Source organism: Lissotriton helveticus, chromosome 11, assembly GCF_964261635.1.
Source record: "Lissotriton helveticus chromosome 11, aLisHel1.1, whole genome shotgun sequence".
NCBI classification, from domain to species: Eukaryota; Metazoa; Chordata; class Amphibia; order Caudata; family Salamandridae; genus Lissotriton; species Lissotriton helveticus.
This window is the reverse complement of record NC_136072.1, coordinates 1,057,118,470-1,057,133,556: the sequence shown is the minus strand read 5'-3', so window position 1 is coordinate 1,057,133,556 and position 15,087 is coordinate 1,057,118,470. Positions and strand designations below refer to the sequence as shown.

Sequence of the window (15,087 nt, the reverse complement as noted above, 5' to 3'; positions counted from 1 at the left end):
GTACTTGCAGAACGACGACAGGAAGGAATACCACTCGCGTGGTAAAGACGGTCGTTGAAGGCTTACGCGTGGGAAAGACCTTTGCGTGGTGAGTGACGCGTGGTAAACGTTATGCGTGTTATTTGCTTCGTAGTAAATGATGTTTCCCGCTCAGATTTTCTGTTCGGAATCTTTATAAGCATTAGCTCACTACAACATGTGCTTGTTTTTTGCTTCACAGTCAAAAAAAAATTGAAAGTGGACCAACACCACCAGTTTATGGTAACCAGCACTATATCATGATGCCACATTGATGAGGAATCTTTCAAATATTTTAGCAATAATGAGTTTTTCAAAACATTGCATCTGTTCTTCAGAACAATACGGTACATTGCAGAGTTACTTTTAACATTTATAGAGTCACAAGGACAAAAAATGGCAAAAGTGAGTTTGTTAAAAAACAAAAGATTAATAAAGACCCCGTTCAAATAGGCACTGTTGGACTTGGCCCTTCTGGCAGGTTCACCCCTAAACTTTTTGCTTTTAACTGTGACCTGGTGTTCGTGATTTTTGGCTTCTGCGAACTTTACCACTGTGTCCCAGGGTAAAGTGCGTGCGTGTGGTGAGGTTGGCCTGCCCTCCCATAGGAATGCATGGGGAATGTATGTGTCCCTGGTAGTTCCTGATGCGTGGGAGTGGAGATGCGAGTTTGGTATGTGCGGACTCGTGTGATTAAATGCTGCGTGATGATGTGTGCGGTGTTATTGTGTCTAGTGTGGAAGTGCCACTTCTAGAAGTTGATTCTAGAAAGGGTAACCCAATCAACCCTTGTAGGCTTGGGCAATGTTCAGTACAAGGTAAAGTCGTCTACAAGGGATTTGTTTGACCACTATCATTCACATTACTTGTTGAAACCTTAATCAGTGAGATTGTCAAACATGAACTATCTCGCAGGTGTCCACAGAACACCACTTCTGAATCTCTGGAAGCAAAAGTAAATCTAATGCAAAATGTCATGAAAGAATGTATAAATCAATTCAACAAAACAATTCATAACAAAACAACCACTCCTGTTAATCAGATGAGAGCAACTAAAAAGCATAGATCATTATAGCTCTTCCAGACATAATGACCTGCCCACCATCTCCTAAGAAATTTATGTCTGGAAGAGCTATAATGATCTATGCTTTTTAGTTGCTTTCATCTGATTAACAGGAGTGGTTGTTTTGTTATGAATTGTTTTGTTGAATTGATTTATACATTCTTTCATGACATTTTGCATTAGATTTAAGTCTTTATGTATCCCCTCGAATGAATTTGCAATCCAGCAATTAAATACAGAATATATATTTCCTATATAAATAGGCTCTTCCGTGTGTTACTTTAGCCTCAAGAGATTCAGAAGTGTTGTTCTGTGGACACCTGCGAGATAGTTCATGTTTGACAATCTCACTGATTAAGTTTTCAACAAGTAATGTGAATGATAGTGGTCAAACAAATCCCTTGTATACAACTTCTAGAAGTTGGCATGTCTGTGTAATTTATGTGAATTGGCTGTCTGGCTTGTGATTGGCTGGAGCTGACTGGTGAGCCTGGCTCCAGGAGTAAGGATGGGTCTGCCCCGGTGGTGAGTGGAGAGATCTGCATGATTGATGTGAGGGAGGAGTGCACCTGGCCCCTGAATAGGGTTGGGCTTTCCCCACACAATGCTGGCTCCGCCCCCTGTGGTGCTACTGATAACCCTAGCCTGGCCAGTGAATGGGGAGAGGGGCTGAGCAACAAAGTGCTCCACCCTGCACCCTAGAGACAAAGGGATTTTGTGTATAAAAAGAGGCTGTGACCTCCTGTAAAAGGTTCTTGTGTTTCTGCTTGAATCTACCAGGGGCGTGCTGCTGCTGGGGCCCAGGGGAAGGCTTGCCTCCCTGGGCCCTGCCCAGCCCCTGGATGCCTAGGATGACTGGGAGACTCTTCTACTTTTTGGATTCCTGACAGAGGGGGCTTTACTGATGGTGGGGCCCATGAGGGACCGCCATGGGGGCTGTCTCCTTGCTGGAGTGCCCAGTGTGCTGGCCCCTGGGCCCTGCATTGCCTCCCTGACCTCCAGGACCTTTTGCTGTGCCTTTGCCCTTGCCCCCGTCTGTGGCTGCCTCTAGCGCCTGGAAGCGCTACATATCCCTTGCCCAGCTGAGTGAAAGCGTGGGCTTTGCAGCGCTGCCCCTTGTCCTGAGGGAATCCCCGGCGTAGGGATTCCCCCGAAATGGCTCCCCTGCGGGTGCCCACCCCGCTTATTTTAATTATTACTGGAGCGGGTGCCCACCCCGCTATTTATGCGCCTTAAACAGGTGCCCACCCCGTTTATACTTTTATTTTGTGTTTCGAGGGTGCCCACCCCATATTTTCCGCTGTTAAAATCACCGCCACGGCCCTCAAGCCGCAAACAAAGTCAGGCACCGTAGTGCCTGACGCGGGGCGGGACTTCCGGTTTTCGGAGGAAGTCCCCGCCGCCGCACTGTGATTGGCCGGGGCCCAGCCAGAGGAGGGGACTGCTGCCCTGGAGCCACGATGGTGAAGGCGGGGCTCCCATGAGGAGAGAAAGCCCCGCCGAGCGCTACCGCCGCCCGGAGACAGAGATCCCCGCAATGGCTCCCAGCAAGAGAGGAGCCGCCCTGTGACCCCCGAGAGAGCCGGTGAGTGGGACCCTGTGTGAAGAGGGGGGCATCAGAGCACATTGCCGGTGCCAGCCCCCCCCAGTGGTGCTGGCTTTCTTTGGTGCTCAGTCTCAATAGGGGTAGAGTGGCCCCGGTTGGCAGTGGGCCGCTCCCCCAGGTTTGGGGCATTTCTTTAGAGCCCATTAGGCTCCCAGGAGCAGTATTGTCTGTTGAGCCACGAGGCTCCCGGGGGCAGTACTGTCTGTTGAGCCCACGAGGCTCAAGGGGGCATTATTGTATGTTGAGCCCACGAGGCTCACGGGGGCATTATTGTATGTTGAGCCCACGAGGCTCACGGGGGTATTATTGTATTTTTAGCCCACGAGTGCTCCAATGAGCATAGTTGATCCTAGAGCCAGAGTGCTCCAATGGACATGTTTATTTCAGAGCCAGGTGGCTCCAGCATTTGGGCGCAGTCTTTGTCCCGGAGGACTAGCGAGAGCCCCTGTTGCAGTTTTGAGTTCCCAGCTGCCCAGCAAGTAGTGTGCAGCTGCACCGTTTAGGTTTTTCCTTTCTAGGGACTTGTTCTTTGGACTCAGGAGTGAGTCGCCCTCTTTCGCCCCTACTTTGGCCTTCCACAGCTGCGCAGCACTTAGTGGCAGCTGCAGCGTTTAGGCCCTGTTCCTGTCCTCAGCTGCCCAGCAAGTAGTGGGCAGCTGCTACATTTAGGTTTGGGCGCAGTGGCGCAGCTTGGACCCTAATGTGATTTATGCGCTAATGCTTTGGGTGTTAGGAAATGCACTGTGTGTAGTATGTTTTGCGCACCCTGTGTTCTGGCCTATAGCTCTGAATGTGGCTTCATGCATCATGTGTAAAGCTTCTGGCCTATACCTATGAATGTGTTTTTATGCATCACGTGTGAAGCTTCTGGCCTATACCTCTGAATGTGTTTTTATGCATCATGTGTGAAGCTTCTGGCCTATACCTCTGAATGTGTTTTCATGCTTAGGATGTTGTTTTTCCTAGTATAGGTTCTACTAGGGAGTTCATGGTTCCCTGCGTGATATTTGCCTAAAGTGTTTAGGATTGCGTAGGTGGTACTTACCTTTTACCAGTGGTTACTGGTTGTGTGCTACCTTGTGCTATTTTTGGTGCTACAGTTATTATATGTGCTAAGTGTTATTCTTTCAAAGTGCTAGTTCTAAAAGTGCTTATTCCTGACAGTGGCTCATGTGGCCCTGTCCCATGTATATAATCCCCTGTAAATTCTGCCCGTGCCAGTGGCACAGTGTAAACTGTGAGTTTATTATCTAATGTGTTTGGTATAATACAAAAGCTATTTTTATATATAACCTTGTGTGGAGTTCCTTTCGTGGGGGGCCTGGGATGTTGTTGCTGGTGGGTGCGTGCGCAAATACTTAACTTACATTGCCTCCAGGGTAAGCCTCACTGCTCGTGTCACGCTACCAAGGGGGTGAAGCAGGGGTTATCTTGGCATGTAACTCCCTTGCCCTGACTAGAGTGGTGGTTTCTGCCTGGTTTGGTGCCAGCCTTAGTCAACCAGGAATCCCATTTCTAACAGGCACCTTTGAGGAACTTTAGGGTTAAAGAAGACTATTACCTTCTTGGTATCCGGCGCCGTTAGAGCAATTAATTTAAGGTTTGCATCGCGCTGCCTATGGAAACAAACAAAAACAGTAGGTGAAGATAGGACGAGATCATCATGTAGATTTTCACTGTGACTAAAGTTAATCATTAGAACATATGCCAAACTAAAATACTTACAATGTGAGTGAAGACGAAGAATCGCCTTCGGTGGTTAGCAGGAAGTCCTCAATACAGACCGATGGCCAATCCCAAACCATGATCAGTGTGTATGCATCCCACATACTCAAAACATTCTACAAAAAAACAGAAAGGAACATGTAAGTCAAGTGACTTGCAACATTAGTTGAACGAAATTGTACAATATAGCAGACTAAGATTGGAGATCGAAAAAGGCAGTCCCAAAACCTGGCCACTTCATCTACACATCTGTTCTAGTGCATGTAAGCATGTGAAAGATCTGCATTGTACAAAAGACAAACAGATCTGTGTATCTCACATGTGAGGAATACAAATATCAGTCTAGTAACCCGTGACACGGAGACAAAGACTTACCTCTCCATCCAACACAAACAGGAGATTCTCTAGAACCTGAAGTTTTTTCACACCTGTGAACAGAAGCATCATAGTTATTATTTACCTTTATAATAATTTATTCAAGGTTTTAATTTAATATATAATAAAAAAAATGTTGTCCTCTACAGGAAGCATCTTAGAACAAAAGGATTTACGTTTTTGGAGCTGGAAGGCTGGAAAAGACTATAATTTTGCAAGAAATTCTCATCCCCTTCATCGTGGAAAGTCTTTGTACATCTGAGGCCAATGTGTGTTTAGTATCCCAGACACCAGTGTTGAAAAGGCACGACCATTTAACAGAAAGTGGATCCCTGGTGAGATAAGGGGGCTGGGTCATCACTGCCCAACCTGTATCTACCGGTCGCAAGAAGGGCTTAGTTGGGTCAGTAACTACATCAAGTTTGATGAACTTTATGGACCAATATGGGAAGATGTGTTCAGGTTTCAGGACATCCTTACGAGTCACTGCAGCTCACGGAGAATAGTCATGGGCTCAAAGCATGGCTAAAGTGCTAAAACGCTGGTGTTTTTGCTCTAATCTAGGTGGATGGTCTGGATGCAGAGTGCTCTGATAAACCTAAAAATAATGGGTCACAACACGTGTTACGTACATAGATAGCACTAGTCACCTTCAATGTAGCCCAATTTATGTGGAAATAAATGTGGTAAGGTTGGAGCAGAGTGATATGAGAAGGTTTTGAACTTTGGCACAAGAAGTGGACAAATTAACTTTACAGGTGGAAAGCTCAACCATCCTCACCATAGCTCTACCACCCACTAACCACCCATGAACAAAGTCTGACCTGGCCTATCCCTCCAGATAGCTATCAGTGCTCATTAACAATCAATGTGCCCTCCGCTCGTACAGGAAAACGTGTTATTTATGCTCAAAGATCACAGAACCAAAGTCTTGCTTAAGGATACTGGGTTTTCACCATTTCAGTAATTTAGCAGGACTAGGAAGCTACGGTTTTCTAAATCAAACAAAGCAAGGTATTGCTACAATGCAAGAAGGAAAAGAAAATGTTCAGGGGAGTCAGTTAAACAAGGTTATCCTATAAGCAACCCCTCACCCACAGATAGAGGGGAAATGAAGAGACTTACAACCCTCTGTAGAAGGTGAGTGACCAGCAGGGGTCTAAGACAAACCAAGTAAAACACACCACTGCCATATGAGCGGTCTGTGGTAAAACCTTACATACACCATGCAAATAAGCACATTCTGGGTCTGATATTGAAGCCCTCAAAACAACTTTGGAGAAAAGGGAGTTCTTGCATCATATTTGGCACAATCAAATTTGTATTAATATTATGATAACAAGGCCATACAACGTGGCCATTAAGTAGAAGTACAACTATTTTTACAAAGGCTGTAAGAAAAAACAACTTGCCCTTAATCAAGCTGGAATCCACTACATTCTGAAGAGAAATCTGCTTTTTAACAGCATCCATTTTCCACTTTGAGAGCACCATATCGCCAATTCCCTAATGTGGAAAAAAAAGGAAAAAAAGAGGGACACTTTCAAACGTAAAGAATCAAATGATCCAGGGTGAGCTAACTTCATGGTCAACAAATTACACAAGCATTTCCAAGTGTATACTCCATTCAGATGCACCACGAGGTGGGTCATCCTGCAGCTTTGTAAGGAATAGATGAAGGTACCTGAGAGCTCTTTGCACTGCTTCACTTGCTTTACACACTGCTGGGCAGACTTCAGGTGCTACCCAGTTAAAGAATGCACATGGGTATGAAGTATTTTATTCAGTTGAGGAAAAGATGTTTTTAAAATTAACCATGAATTGATTATGCCTCAATTCATTTGAAGTTGAGTTAGTTGATCGATGGCACCAGTGACTGGGAGGGGGGGGGGATGCAGATGCAAATAAGCAACCAGCCCACTTTTGACACCCAATCAATAGACCTGGATATTAATTCGGTTTTCAAGAATGTTCTTGTGTTACTGAGAAGCAGCCTCTGATGTAGCTCCTTTTGATACATACACATCTAGACATAGGTCTTGGAAAAACTGCCTTTTGTAACAATCTATATGTAAGAGTGCCTAATGTGGCTTCAGGAGGGTTAGGATAACCACTACCTGGGTAAAAAGGTTCCACTTAAGTTAGCCATTTCAAATGAACTTTTGTATATATAATGAAAATGTGGCATGAATCCGACTCGCATCGGCTAGGTTGGGTATCCCTGGCCTAGATACAGGGCAACTAACTAGCAATAAATAGCAATGCAGCCGGTCAAGCAAACGTAAGGAAAAGGATAACCTATGCATCATGTTATATGAGATAAGGCAATCTTGACCATGCATTCTGGGACATTGCGATCTAGCTATAATGACATTTTAAAATGCACAGTTACTGACACAACAGATTTCAATACTTTGAAAAGCAGTTTTCTTAAGAAATACAACTATAAACATTCAACAGACAGCACACACTGAGATTATCCAGTAAGTAAAGCTTCCTGCAGAAGCTGTGTGCATCTTTTATTTATCGTTTTTGTAAGATGTTAAAGCTACTGGAGGTTGCTTCAGCGTGCTTGAGTGGGAAGCAAGCAGGAATTGTTACAGTCATCCAAGCCAAACGTTTCCCAGGAGAGCTGAGGTTTGAAGCATTTCCAGCAAAATTTTATTTCTGTGTCAAAGAAGAAACCTTCTCATCAGGGCGGCAGGAGATGGATAATGCATGGATGCCAACCGTGGGTGTGTGGTCAGAGAGAATGAGGTGAACAATTTGGATGGATAGGTACATCAGAACAGTCACATGCAAAGACTTGTGGCCCATTCAAGAAGTATTACATTCATTCAACTGCGAGGCTTTCACATTTTAGGGCACTCACTATGGAGGAGGTTCTTGATCTCTTGACATCAACAAAATCTGGCTTGCCAATTGACCCATGCCCACCAGCCACGTTCCAACTAGTAGCAAAGACTATTAGCACACATCTCACCCCTCTTTTGAATCAAGCCATAGGAACGGGTAAATATCCCAGTGCATGGAAAAAGGCCTGCATAAGGCCTATCCTTAAAAAGCCAGCCCTGGACCCCGTAGAGCCTAAAAACTATCGGCCAATTTCCATGCTACCTCTGGCAGCAAAAATACTGGAAAAAGCCATGAACAAAATGCTGATAGACTATCTAGAAGAGAATCTTTTGCTGGACCCCACTCAACATAGGTTCAGGCCTTGTTATTCTACGGAGACAGCTCTGGTGCTAGCCACGGAGGGGATTTGGAGGATAGTTGATGGGGGGGGGGGGTAGTAGCGATCCTGATTCTACTAGAGCTCTCGACGGGATTCGATACCCTGAACCATACGGTATTGGTACAGCGGCTGAGAGATGTGGGGGGTGGAGGACACCGCTCTGACCCTCCTCTCCTCCTTCCGAGAAAACAGGGAACAAAGCATACACTGGGAGAATTTACAGTCCGGAACCTTCCAGCTCCCATGTGGTGTCCCGCAGGGATCTGCTTTGTCACAAACTCTCTTCAACATCTACGTGTCCTCATTGGCCACCCTAGTCAGGAAGCATGGTTTCTCCTTGATTATGTATTCCGATGATTCGCAGCTCACAATCTCGGTTTCCAAACCATCAGAAGTAGTGGCTAACAGTTTTCACGCATGTCTGAAGGACATCATGATCTGGATGAGCCTTGATTTCCTGAAATTAAACACGGACAAAACTGAGGTCCTAGAATTTGGTAAGGGGCCTCCGCTATGGAACAACAACTGGTGGCCTATGGAGGCGGGAGTCTATCCTAGTCCAGGTACTAAGGTTAAGAACCTGGGGGTGATTCTGGATGAGCAGCTTAATCTGTCGGCCCAAGTCAACCAGCTAACTTCCTCCTGTTTCTTCCTCCTAAACACATTGTGAAAAACGTTCCAGTTCATGCATATAAACTTCAAAAGACCGTTGTAGTAGCACTTTTTCCATCCAAACTTGACTACTGCAACGCACTCTTTGTGGGAATTGACAAGGCACAGGAGAGGAAGCTGCAATCAGTGCAGAACGCTGCTGCCAGACTGCTCATGAACATCCCTAAGGGACGCCCCACATCAGAGGCTATCACAGCTTTACATTGGCTTCCCATTCAGCAAAGAGCTAATTTTAAGGCTCTTTGCATAGTACACAAGGCCCTCTATGGAGGAATATCTGGGGAGGTGCGGAAACTTAATACAATGTACTCTCCAGCCAGAACTCTCAGATCCTATACGAAGGGCCTCATTTGAATTCCAAAAATACGCAAGGCAAGATGGGGTGGGCCGCATGCTATCATTCTGTGCGGCCAAACTCTGGAATCAGATGCCATCCACATTGCGACTTCAACCTAACCGGATGACGTTTAGGAAGGAGCTGAAAACCTGGTTGTTCGCTCAAATCTAAAGCTTTAGTCTCACGCTAGTTATCCATGTGTTACAGTCAGCGCCAAGACGCCACGGCATTCGTGCACTTAATAAGTAATATTTCGAATCAAATCAAATTCCTTAGTTTGACTGTCAGCTAAAGGATGGCCTTTAAAGTATGTGTGATTATGTAGAACTTCTCAAGGCCAGAACAAGACGGGCATTTTTTGCATTAATTGGGGTTGTCTCACAATTTGATTGTAGAGGCCACCATACACTACAATAATCAATGCAAGAGGACCAAGCAAAGAGGAGAGCAGTGTGATCATAAGCTTGCAGTGGTTGATGAATCCCACAGAGGCGACTAAGATGTTAGTACACAATTTTAGTTACATTATTCACTTGTGAAGTAATTGATAGCGGAGAGACGACCCCAATATTTCAGATAAAACTGAAAGAAATGGGCAAAGTGTCCTGCATCTAGGGACAAGCCACAAAGAAAACCATGGAATGACAATGGCAAAGGAACAGCATATCACCTTCATAGCTATCTATACAGAGGTACACAAATGGAAGGCTCTGTAGTTGCACAAAAGTCGGTCCTTGATGGAGTTGCATTTTTCCACATCTTAGAGTAGGTAGATCTGGGTGCAATCACCTTACATATCATTGACAACTCTAAAAATGTTAGTGAGGGTGCGATATAAAGGTTAAAGTCAGTGAGAGAGAAAAACCTTGGGGCATGATGAAGTTAATGTGTGACAATTTGGAGAGGAATTCAAAAAGAAGAATTGGACCGAATGTAGCCCGAACTGCCAGGCCAGGTCCTCCCTGGACCGGAAACAAGCATCCTGGGACCGGTTTTGAGGTTTCACCCCTCATCAGCCTGGCTAGCTGGACTCCAGTGGCACAGAGAGCACAGGACATCTGGGCATGTCCAGTCCCACAGAGGGTGACAAATATAAAAAGAACAATTCATGGACAGAATGTTAAACAATGTCAAACATTCACCCCTGTACAGAAAGATCTGAGCCTAAATCCATTTGAAAAACTCAACCATGTGCGAATCAGTATTGACCCTACCATCCATGGGAACAGTCCAGCCCGAACTGCCAGGCCAGGTCCTTCCCGGACCAGAAACCAGCATCCTGGGACCGGTTTCGCTCTTTCATCCCGCATCAGCCAGGCTAGCTTGACTTCATTGGCACGTCCATCATTTGTTGCCACGCCACTATTTGCCCTAAGTGGGATGGGTGTGCCCAGACGTGGGTTCACTGCTTGCTGTGCCACTGGATTCAAGCTGTAATTGCAAACACAACAGTGATGGACAGAATGTGGATCAATGTCACACATTCACCCCAGTCCAAAGATCTGGGCCCAAATCCATCGTTTTTCCACTCCACACCACCCTGGGTTAGACAATGGCGATATGCAAATCAGCGCTCTAAGTGTACTGGGGATGCTCAGACGTGAGTCCCAGGCACTCCACACCACTGGAATCAAGCTAGCCGGGCTGAAGAGAGGTGTTACCTCGAAACCGGGCCGGTCCTCGGATGCTTGTTTCCGTTCTGGGAAGGACATGGCTTTTGTAGTTCGGACTGGACTGTTCCCATGGGGCACAGGGTCAGCGCTGATTTGCATATCGCCATTGTCTAACCCAGGGTGGTGTGGAGTGGAAAAACGATGGATTTGGGCCCAGATCTTTGGACTGGGGTGAATGTGTGACATTGATCCACATTCTGTCCATCATTGTTGTGTTTGCAGTTACCGCTCTAAGTGTACTGGGGATGCTCAGACGTGAGTCCCAGGCACTCCACACCACTGGAATCAAGCTAGCCGGGCTGAAGAGAGGTGTTACCTCGAAACCGGGCCGGTCCTCGGATGCTTGTTTCCGTTCTGGGAAGGACATGGCTTTTGTAGTTCGGACTGGACTGTTCCCATGGGGCACAGGGTCAGCGCTGATTTGCATATCGCCATTGTCTAACCCAGGGTGGTGTGGAGTGGAAAAACTATGGATTTGGGCCCAGATCTTTGGACTGGGGTGAATGTGTGACATTGATCCACATTCTGTCCATCATTGTTGTGTTTGCAGTTACCGCTCTAAGTGTACTGGGGATGCTCAGACGTGAGTCCCAGGCACTCCACACCACTGGAATCAAGCTAGCCGGGCTGAAGAGAGGTGTTACCTCGAAACCGGGCCGGTCCTCGGATGCTTGTTTCCGTTCTGGGAAGGACCTGGCTTTTGTAGTTCGGACTGGACTGTTCCCATGGGGCACAGGGTCAGCGCTGATTTGCATATCGCCATTGTCTAACCCAGGGTGGTGTGGAGTGGAAAAACGATGGATTTGGGCCCAGATCTTTGGACTGGGGTGAATGTGTGACATTGATCCACATTCTGTCCATCATTGTTGTGTTTGCAGTTACCGATTCAAGCTAGCCTGACTGAGGGGTGTTACCCCCCTACACCAGTCTCAGGATGCTATTTTACGGTCCAGGGAGGACCCGGCTTAGCAGTTCGGGCTGGACTTTTGCCATGAGGAGCAGGGTCAAGACTGATTTGCGTATGGCTAGGTCCAAACTTGGATGGCATAGTGAGTAAAAGAACAATTCATTTAACCCAGATCTCTTGGTGAATGTTTGATTCATTCAGCATTCTGTTTGTTTGTTGCTGCAGCATTTCTTTTGCCCTAAGTGGGATGGGTATGCCCAGACATGAGTCCCTTGCTCGCTTTGCCACTGGATTCAAGCTCACCTGGCTGATGAGGAGTGTTATACTGAAAACAATCCCAGGAAGCTTGTTTCCGGACCAGGCTTGGCAGTTCGGGCTGGTCGGTTCCCAGGAGGAGCAGGGTAAAGATTGATTTGCATATGGCTAGGTACAAACTGGGGTGGCGTAGTAACAAACAAGAATGGATTGAACCCAGATCTCTTGACTGGGGGTAAATGTTTTGTTCATTCAATATTACGTACATCATTTGTTGCCGCAGCACTTTTTGCCCTAAGTGGGCCGAGTATGCCCAGACGTGGGTCCATTGCTCGCTGTGCCACTGAATTCAAGTTAGCCTGGCTGAGGCAGCGTGAAACCTGAAGCCAGTCAGAGGATGCTAGTTTCCGCTCCAGGGAGTACCCTGCTTGGCAGTTAAGGCTTTACTGTTCCCATGAGGAGCAGGGTCAAGACTGCTTTGCATATGGCTAGCTCCAAACTGGGGATACGTAGTGAGAAAAGGAACAATAGATTTAGTCCAGATCTCTTGACTGGGGGTGAATGTTTGATTCATTCAGTATTCCGTCCATCACTTGTTGCCGCAGGGCAATTTGTAGAGGAAGGCAGTAAATATTACTCAGGTGTGAATTGAAAAGCAAAATCAACCACTGGCATCTACTTTTTATTTTTAATCGTAAATGCGGTTACCATATGCAAAAGAAATGTGAGTTAACCACTATTTCCATGCATTTGATGGCGATTGATAGGCTGGAGTTTGAGCTGAATTTAGAAACAAAGGATGGTTTAAGCAATTATTGGTCACAAATTATTGATGAGATTAACCAGCACTTTGAGACACAGATCCCTCGGTTCCCTGCTTACATTTTATTGGGTTTACCTAATCCTTTGACAGACACCCAGAAATCGATGAAAGGCAGGCATGGCAGATGGGCATTGCACTGGGAGCTGCCTTGCAGAAAGTCCTTACCCCTTGGGGCTCTACACGCATTCCTACACACTTAGGCTGGCTCCAACGCCTCTGGTTTGTCCTGGGAATGGAGAAGCTCTCATACGCTTCTAGCACCGGGGAAGAGGTCCTTCCAGGATCTCTGGGGCAGTTTATTTTCCTTCTATCTTTAGAGTTCAGAGAGTTAACGTGTCCCCGTCATCGAAGGGTGTTGCACCGCTACGATATTAGAAGAACCTGGACATTATAGTAGACGCTGGCCGAGATATGACATAGATTATGTATGTGATGGGAGGGAGGTGGGGGGGGGGGGGGGAGAGGTTTGTGGTTACTTTTAGTTTTATTTTTTGTTGTTTGAATCTTACAAAGCTATCTCTGTACGGATTGAGCATTGATTTGCATTCTTGGGTTCTTTTATTGCAAAATACTAATAAAACAATTCAAACCCCGTAATGCAGGTTGGTGAATAGTTGGTTTCTTAGGAAGTGGGGATGTGGGTTTTTCAGACGTCAATTGCAGGTATTTGCAAACTGTTGATAAATCCTGTAATGATTTGAGTTAACAGATAGCCAGCAGAGAATGATTTTTTTCAGCAGAGAATGATTTTTTTTTACAAGGATCAGGCTTATTTTATTTTTTTGCTGACCTTATAGACAGTGTCTTTAGTGTTTGGAGTATGCTTGTCAGAGGTTTACTTGTATTAGGAGGAGTTTCTGGGTAGAAGCATCACCCATGATCGTCCTGAGCATTGCAATGTTGTCACAGATCCCCACAATGTCTGATTAAGTAGCATTTGTTGTGTTAGTGGAGTGTGTGATCATAACCTAGGAGATCAAGGTTTTGTTTAATTCAATAGCACTCAAGTAAAGAAGTACTATGGAGGTTAAAAAAAGTCTTTGAGCCGTTATTAAGAAGCTTGTGTGAAACAGTGTACTAAATTGCTGCAGTCAGAATATAATGCTTGTTGCATATGTTAAGAGGACGACAACTAATGTCTACAAGCAAGGGAACCAGTACTACAGTACAAAACGCATTGTACATTTAAAAAGGTGGTAGCTACTGCTATAACCCAATGGAAAAAAGTGATGTGTTTGCAGCACCATCCATCACAGCTGGAGAAGCAAGCCACTCAAGGGTACTAGGAATGAAATATCAGCATTTGTAAAGCGCACAGCTACCTCAGGAGAAGTGTCCCGGCTCTGGGGGCCATTGGGAAGATTAAGCGAGCTATTGCCCAGAGTCACAAGGTGCTGGGCTTTACCTGCCATTGGTGCTGGGGATCAAACCGCGAGCCCTGGTGATCCAGAGTCATCCGCCCTGGCCGCTGCACCACACCTCTTCCCAAGGCAGATGTACCTGCATTTTCTTTGGGATATGACCCTTGCAAAGGCAGTCATACCTCCTCTTCCCCTGTGGCTCTGCAGTGGTGGAAATTACAGTGGACGGGAAGTCGAATATCACCCAGAATTAGACCAACATCTACCAGGTACAAAGATGGGCACTTTCCTAAATCAATACATTTGTTTTTCTTAAAATCTTCCAGATGGTGTAAGGGGGTTTTAGGTGTCCCACCCACCCAGGAGAAGAAGGATGTGGTCACAAGAAGCTCCCTAAAAGGGGAGCTCCCCACACAGTACTCACTTCTCCAACACACACAACTTCTGATCACTTTAACTGCAGCATCATACAGAAATGAAGCAGGAGAGCAGTGTGATTTCTATGGTTGTTGTTACCCAATCTACCCAGATGCATGTATGTTGAACATCACTCCGCTACTGAAGAACTACGATGGAAAGGAATAAAAAGGGCCACAAGATCAGAGGAAAGAGAAACTGTTCTGGTGAAGTGAACATTGAGTCTGCACATTATCCATATGTTTTCCGACACCAACACAAAGCAGTTCGCTTACGACACTAATACAAGGATTGGACATAGTCTGGATTGGTGACTTTTTTAATGGGCATGGACAACTCTCATACACTTCATGATCCCACCAATCTCTCCTATTTGAAAGTATTGGATTTGACTCATGAACAAAAGTGAATTCTCTTCTTAATTTAAGTCACTGAGAAGTTTCTCCATGCATCCAGTCAATGTGAACAAACAAATGTCTATTTGTCACAAACCTTACCCCAATTATCAAGTTAAGATCGTTGTTAAAAGTGCCCATCACCGAAGTCAAGCACCCAATGGTATGGTACTCCTCATTAGATATGAACATTGTCTTGATCTGCCCTTCCATCTATAAAAAAAA

At 45.7% G+C, this 15,087-nt stretch overlaps 1 protein-coding gene across 2 annotated transcripts in view; it reads right to left on the bottom strand.

Annotated features, from left to right (window-relative positions):
* The window catches only part of KNTC1 (kinetochore associated 1), a 913,665-nt gene that overhangs the window by 725,047 nt on the left and 173,531 nt on the right, over nt 1-15,087 (bottom strand). For both annotated transcript variants that reach the window (XM_078667574.1, XM_078667573.1), the window contains exons 8-12: nt 14,965-15,075; nt 6,200-6,293; nt 4,788-4,840; nt 4,413-4,528; nt 4,249-4,303 (exon numbers count right to left, since the gene is read on the bottom strand). In XM_078667574.1, the coding sequence (XP_078523700.1) occupies nt 4,249-4,303; nt 4,413-4,528; nt 4,788-4,840; nt 6,200-6,293; nt 14,965-15,075 (429 nt within the window). The remainder of the gene's footprint in view (nt 1-4,248; nt 4,304-4,412; nt 4,529-4,787; nt 4,841-6,199; nt 6,294-14,964; nt 15,076-15,087) is intronic.